Consider the following 6,977-nt stretch of genomic DNA (forward strand, 5'->3'; position numbering starts at 1 on the left):
CTCAAATAAGATAATTTAGAGATGTGCTAGCGTACTTCCCAGCTGAGCGGGGAATCTGGACGTTGGGTTCCATCACGGACTCTGAAGCCATCCTTCCACCTCCCCATGTCTCAGTTTCCCCATGTGTTCTGGAAAGGAGCTGGGAGGTTCTGTGATCTTATAACTGATGGTGGCTTAATGTGTCTCTCCTCCATATGCTCTGCTCTGCCTCTGTGCCCTGAGGGATTTACAGTGTCAAAGGAAAACTCTAATTTAGAATTTGTCTCCAGTTTTTAGAGGTCAGGGTGTTCTGGAATCTGAAACTCACAATGCACAGGCATCCCTGACTCTGGCCCCTGCCATCCCCATCCCCATTCACCAGATGAGCAAAGTGAGTCCCACAGTGCAAAGTTCCCACCTCGGAGATGTGGCCGGGGAGCCTCTGTCTTGCTGATGATATGGGAGCGTCGCCCTCAGCCTGACACCAGGAGAGGAGCCGGCACAGGCCCTGCCCGGCCAGAGTTATGCAAACACTTAATAGGGGCCGGGGGCATTGTGGAGGGTGTTCAGGTTCCCAAAGCTTCATGTCTCAGGAACACGTTTTCATGGACAACTATTTTGATGGCTCTTTCTAAAAGTAGTCAGTGGGGGATAAATTATGTGTGACAGAGACATGGGTTGTCATTTGATGCCTAATTAGAGGAATAATCAGACCTCATCCTGGCGAGAGGCACAGGGGATGTTGGCAGCAGCAGCTGTGGCTGAGATGCCCACCTCCAGGGCCTTCCTCATATGGGGGCCGGGAACATGGCCCTGGGGCCCATCGGTGCTCTGCGGTCACCCCTCCTCTCTTCACCCCTTTGAGTTCACACGTGTCCCCGCCCAGGCCTCACTCCAGCTTCCTGACAGGGCCTTCGCTCAGCTGAAGCTCAGTCAGATGACCCTGGCCTTCCCAGGCCCCTACCCCCACCCAGGAAAGCCTCCTGTTAGAGACGACAGAGGTCCCATGGTGCCCGCGGCCCTCCTCTTTGCCAACCCGAGGTGGTCGTACAGGTCCAAGCCCTCCCCGAGCTCTGTCCTTGTGTCCAGAAGCCCAGCCCAGGTGCCCACTAGCCATTCAGTGGTGCTCACTCCCTGAACCTGCCCTCAGGGGGCTCACCGTCTACAGAGGAGACAGAGTGTAGGGACAGGTGGCAGGCACTTCAATGTGGGGATGCAGCCACTCGGGTGCCATCAGGAATGGCTCTGCAGAGTTGGGGCTGCCCAAGCAGGGTCCTGCAGGATGAGGGTTCTCCAGATGGCAGAGGCCAGGTACAAACTCAGCAGAAGGGCCGCAGAGGAGAAGGCGGGGCCGGGGGCAGGAGGAGCTGTGGAGGCAGGTGGAGGCCAGAGGCCTTGGGCCTGGCTGCATCGGATGGCAGACATGGAGCGGAGAGACAGGAGATCCAAAGAGAGGCCAGTGGGGCTGGTGATGGGACACTGGGAACTGTGCTGATTCATTAAAGGGCCAGAGAATGCAATTAGTGATGAGGGCTGGCACTGGTGTGCAGGGCGGGGCTGGGCGGGGTTACCGCTGCCCGGCCTTGACTTGGTGGCTTCTGCAAGTAGGTCAGACAGGCTGGGCAGAGCTCAGCCCGGAGGTCAGGAGGCGCCAGCCTTGTCCCCGTCTGCTGACCCCGACTGCTGACACCCAGCCCCCGTCAGTTCCTCTTCCCAACCCTACCCCTAGCTTGCATGTGTTTCCTCCCACCCCTGCACCCACCACTGCTCTTCCCTGTCAGCCCCCCGCCCAGGATCCCAGGGCAGATGGAAGGGCTCACCTTCTCAGCCCACTGGCAACTGAAAGGATGCCTACCTGAGGAGAAGAGGGTCGCCTGAGATCGTCCTCAAACTAGGACCTCTCAGCCCTGCCTGGGGGCCCAGAGGTTGATGGGAGGGGGGAGGGGGGGAGAGGCGGGGTTAGCGAGGGGACTTGGAAGGACCCTCCCCCACTCCTCCTCCTGTCCTCGTCGCTGTTCCTGTCTCCTGAGCCTCGTCCAGGTCTCTTTCCATGCCTCTGTCTCTGAGTCCCCAAGCAGAGGCCCCCAGGTGCACCTCCAACCAAAGGGACAGCAGAGTGGGTCCTGAGCATGTGGCCAAGGAGTCTCCTCACATCTCTGGCTGCTGAGCCGCATGTGAAGCCACCCGCTCATCCCGCCCCGTTCAGGACCAACAGTGGAACCTGGGCTGACTGCCCTCGTGGGCCCGTGGGCAGCAGCTCACATTGCAACCTCGTAAATAACTCAGCACCTCCTGCCGCCTGCATCTCTGAGGAAGCCACGTCCTCTGGACCCCGCCCCCCCCAACCTCCATTGCTTTAAACTTTAATAGGCCGAGGCTCAGTGGCAGCTGAGCAGGCTCCAGGGAGCTGGGGCAAGAGGTCCTGGGCAGGGGAGCTTGGGCTGAGCTCTCCCGAGAGGAGGCTGACGGGAGGACCCCGTGGGGCAGTCCCAGCTCTCCAGAACTCTGGCAGCCAAGGCAGGATGTGACCAGGCAGAAGTTCCGAGAGTGGCTTCCAGGTTCAGGGGCCTTTAGGGTTGGAAGAGTAAGCTGGGGCGACCTGGGAGAGATCCTAGCTAAGACTATTGTCGGATAGGGTTGCAGATAAAGCCAAGGGTTACCAGCCCAGAATCTTACTGCCCAGAAACTCCCTCCCTAAAGGTGGAGCTCCAGCAAGGAGACATCCGAGAGGACTGAGACCTCCAGGGCTCTTCAGGGGAAAAGGCTCCGCTGGCTGGAGACTGTGCCCCGGGTGGGCCTGCATGGACATCCCCATCAGCAGCAGAGACTTCCACTGCCTGCAGCTGGCCTGCGTGGCCCTCGGCTTGCTGGCCGGCAGCATCATCATTGGTGTCTCCGTGTCCAAAGCTGCAGCTGCCGTGGGTGGAATCTTTATTGGTGCCGCTGCTCTGGGTGAGCAGGTGCTGGGCTCGGAGAGGGAGCCGGGGCCATGGTCAGGTGAACGAGAAATGGAGGGAAGAGCTGGGCCATGAGGAATTTGGTTGGGGAGGATGGAAGCAAGAGGTGTGAGCAAGGCAGCCATCGGGGGTACGGGGAGGGAGCGGGAGATTGGGGTGAGATTCCTGCAGCGCACTGCAGGGGCCAGGAGGTGTGGAGGAGGCGCTGGCGACCACTCCTCCTGAGCTACTCCAGCTCCGGCTCCCAGGCCCAAGCCCTGGGCTCTGGGGTTAGTGTTGGGACTCATAAGCCTGTTGGGGCTGAGTTGATGGGGGCAGGTGGAAGAGGACAGAGTTCTCTGTGGGACCCTCCTTGAGCCAGGACAGGATCCAGCTCAGAGAGAGGGCTTCCTTTTCTTTTCCCAAACGTCGCAGCAGCAGATCTGTCTGTGCAGGCGTCTATCCATCTACCTGGGCCAGTCCCACTCACCTCCCCACAGTGGTGTTGGGTACCATCCCTTGCCCCACTCCACCACCCTGGGCCACAAGCAGAACCAGAAGCACGAGGCTGGTGGGCTCTGGGCATCTGTACCTGTGAACTCAGGCCAAGGGCCACAGACCCTTGGGAGTGGGCAGAGCAGGACCCGCTTTTCTGCTACACCCTCCCCAGGTCTGGGTGAAAAGGAGCACACTGAGGAGCACCCCCAGTCCTGCCCTGGGGGCCCTAGGGGAGGGTGGGGCATCAGAGAGTTGGGGAGTGTCAGTGGGCCCATTTCCAGCCAGCTGGGAAGGAAGAAAGCCAACCTGCTCATCAGCTGGGCGGTGTGGAGCCAGGAGCCTGGGCCTTCACAGCTTGTAGCCCCTTCCACGGAAGGCACTGCTCCCCAACCCCTCCTGGGGCCGGGTATTGGGGAACCCCCCACACACACACTCACAGGCTGCATTTACACACCCACAGTCCCAACCCTGCCACTGGGGTTCCTCCCATGCTCACCCATAATCCACCCCCAGGCTCACAGCCCACAGCTTCATGCAGCTCAAACTAAACAGGCTCCCTCCTCATCACGGAACCCCTCTGTGTCTCTCTTCTCAGGGCTCCTCATCTTGGCCTACCCCTTCCTGAAGGCTCGGTTCAACCTGGACCACATCCTGCCTACGATAGGTGAGTCCTCTCCCCGGCCCCCAGCAGACTCCCCTGCCAAGGACTGGGTGAGACACTTTGTTTGTAAGTCTGTGGCCCACTCTGCAGTGGAGCCGAGCCCACGTGTGTCACTGGTACTGGCTGTGTGTGAGACCTTAGGACCCTTGTACAGCTCCCCTCCTCTTCTCAGCTCCCCACATACGTGCTCCCATCTCCATCAATCCTGTGGGGCTACGTATCCCTGGGTCTCCCCGGGACCTCCACCTCCTTAAAAATCTGCCACCTTCTCCTTCCAGGGCCCATTTCTTCCACCTTCGCTCCTCTCCCCAGATCAGCTCAGACCATGTGGGAGACGTAAAGGAATGTAGTAGAGCAAAGACAGCAGCAGGGATGGAGAGTAGACAACAGGAAGGACTTCCCTTCCCAAAGCTGGACTTGATTTGAGAATAGCTTGGTAACCAGGGGGCTTGGGGTGGTCTCATCCTACAGGGAGCCTGAGAATCCACCCCCAGCCAGGGCCAGACCACGGGGAAGGAAGATCCAGCGCCAATGGTAATAAAGAAGGTAAGTTCCAGAAATCCCAGAGTCCACCTGCCATCTTCCCCCTCTGGGTGCACAGCTCTGTGGGGCCCCAGAGAAACCTTGAGGGAAGTGCAGAGGGGACTTCTCCAATCACAGGGAGGCAGCAGCGTTGGGTATTTCTTCCATGAGCTTAGTCAAAACCCTTCTTGCTCTCAGCTGAGCTCAGCTCCTCTGGTCCCCAGGGTTTCTCTGTCAGGCCCAGCATGGCACCACACTGCCCCCTTCCCTCCCCTAGGCCCCATGCCCGCTTATTTTCTCACTCTCCTCTCCCATTGTGGAATCCAACTCTCAGAGCTGGCACCTGAAACTGGGCATCTCCCTCCTCCCTCATCCCCACACACTGGAAGATGCCAGAGCAAGAGTTTCTCAAAGATGCCTCCACCCTCAGTGTCTGCTGCCAGTGGTAGTGCCTAGTACTCAGCAGAAGGTTCCATTCCAGACACCCTGCCAAGCAATTTACATGTTAATTTGTTTCATTCTCAGAACAGCCATATGAGGCAGGTGCTATAATTAGCCCCACTTTATATATGGGGCAACTGAGGCACAGGGAGATTACGTGAGGCAGCCGGGAAGTGGTGCGGCCAGAAACCAGGGCTTCAGCCCCGAGTCCTGCCTCTAACACCCACACCGTGCTGCTGTCCTCCAGAAGGGCCACTCTCACCATCTGCGCCTCCCTCCCTCCCCATTCTAGCCCTCTCTGACCCCGGGTCCCTCTGGGTGGCTCTGACCTGGGACCTGTCTACTCAGCAAGCCCTGTCCTGGTCTCTCCCGCAGGAGCCCGCAGCAGCCTGTCCACCGTGAGCAGAACCCTGGAGAAGCTGAAGCCAGGGGGCCGGGGGGCTGGGGAGGGCTGAGGCAGGGGCTGACGGGCTGCCCCCTGCCCTGCCCTCTCTTCCCACCCGCTACCCCAATCTCAGAGCCTGCCTGGGTCCAAACCAGAGATGAACCAGGTCCTGGAGATGCCAGACCTGCTTTCACCAAGGCCATTGGAAATGGATTCCCTGTGGTGGGGTGGGGCCTGGACCACGGTGTCTCTGGTTTCAGGCTCTTGACCTGGATTTTCTCTCTGAACTGCAGCTCGGCTTTCTTCCCTTTTTGATCTACTGGCTGGATCCTCTGGAATTTGGGGCCCAGTGATATCCCAGTCTCTTGCTCCAGCCTGGCCAGGGAAGTGAACCGCATGCTCACAGGAACCACACCAGGTCTGGGCCTGGCCCTGGGCCTCAGGAGCTCACTGGCTGCATAGAGGGCCTGGACCAGACTCCCCTGAATATCAAAAGCTCCAGGCAGCTCCTCAGGAACGGGCCCTGAGCAGCAGTGAACCAGACAGCGGCATAGCCTAGAAAAACAAAATGGTCGCTGCCTTGACAGGAGCCCAGGTGACGCACGGGCCTGGAGGCTTCCAGGAGGAGGTTGTCTCCTGAGCTGAGCCCTGCGCTGAGACTCTTGGGGTTTGATTCCACTATTTAAGGCTTTTCATGATCTGACTGCAAACAAGACCTCCAGCCTTCCTCTCCTCCCCACCCTCTCACTGCTCCTGAACCATCTAAACACGTTCCAGCTCCCAAGCCTTGGCTTGTGTTCTCCTGGATGCCCCCCACTCTGTTCCTCTCTGCCTATCAAATCCCCCACCCTTAAAGGCCTCCTTCCAAGTGTCCCCTTAACCACAATGCCCTCCTCATCCTCTTCCACCAGCCTCTGTCTCCCTCTCTCGACACCCTCCTGGCAGGTTGAAGTCTTCTTTTTCACAAAATAGTTACTAATCCTGTTTAAACCTACTGTCTATTGCCCTTTTCCAGTTACCATCAGGGTGCACAGTAAGTGCTCAATAAATGTTAAATGGCTTAAAATTAGTGGATAAACAATTGCCTAGGCTTTCCCGGGAGAGCCACTTCAAGGCTCCACATATGTACAGGGTTTGGAGCCAGGCTGTACAGGAAACACTGCTCCCCCTCCACGCCACTCCTCATACACCTGAGACCTCAGGGTGAAGCAGAGTTGTATGACCTCTGTGGAGACATCTCCATGTGGCCTCTGTCCTTGTTGGTGAGCAAAAGACAAGCTAGGAAGAGTCTCACTCTTCAAGAATCAGTGCAGATGACACCTCTTCTTGGAAGCCTCCCCTGACTTCTCTGTGCTCCCACAGCCCCAGGGCTCCCCTCCATCACAGCCCCCAGCACTCTGAGTGGCCTCTGTCTATTTCCCCCTCACGAGAGCGGGGGCGCTGAGGGCCAGGCACGTGGAAGGTACCCAGCGGATGTTGGAAAACCACACCAAAAGCGGGAGAGAGCACCCCATTGTACAGATGGGAAAGCTGAGGCCCTGCAGGAAAAGGACTC

At 58.5% G+C, this 6,977-nt stretch overlaps 1 protein-coding gene across 2 annotated transcripts; it reads left to right on the forward strand.

Moving 5' to 3' along the window:
• Nucleotides 1-2,780: 2,780 nt before the first annotated feature.
• On the forward strand, nt 2,781-6,476 carry KNCN (kinocilin). 2 transcript variants are annotated; one of them, XM_024119931.2, is made up of 4 exons: nt 2,781-2,931; nt 4,009-4,077; nt 4,546-4,620; nt 5,413-6,476. In XM_024119931.2, exons 1-4 carry the CDS (start codon nt 2,781-2,783, stop codon nt 5,490-5,492), a joined length of 375 nt encoding a protein of 124 aa, XP_023975699.1. In that variant the 3' UTR covers nt 5,493-6,476. The 2 variants fall into 2 exon arrangements, with proteins under 2 accessions (XP_023975699.1, XP_007130579.1); XM_007130517.2 differs by lacking the exon at nt 4,009-4,077.
• Nucleotides 6,477-6,977: the final 501 nt, after the last annotated feature.

This window comes from Physeter macrocephalus, chromosome 4, assembly GCF_002837175.3.
Source record: "Physeter macrocephalus isolate SW-GA chromosome 4, ASM283717v5, whole genome shotgun sequence".
Taxonomy (NCBI): Eukaryota; Metazoa; Chordata; class Mammalia; order Artiodactyla; family Physeteridae; genus Physeter; species Physeter macrocephalus.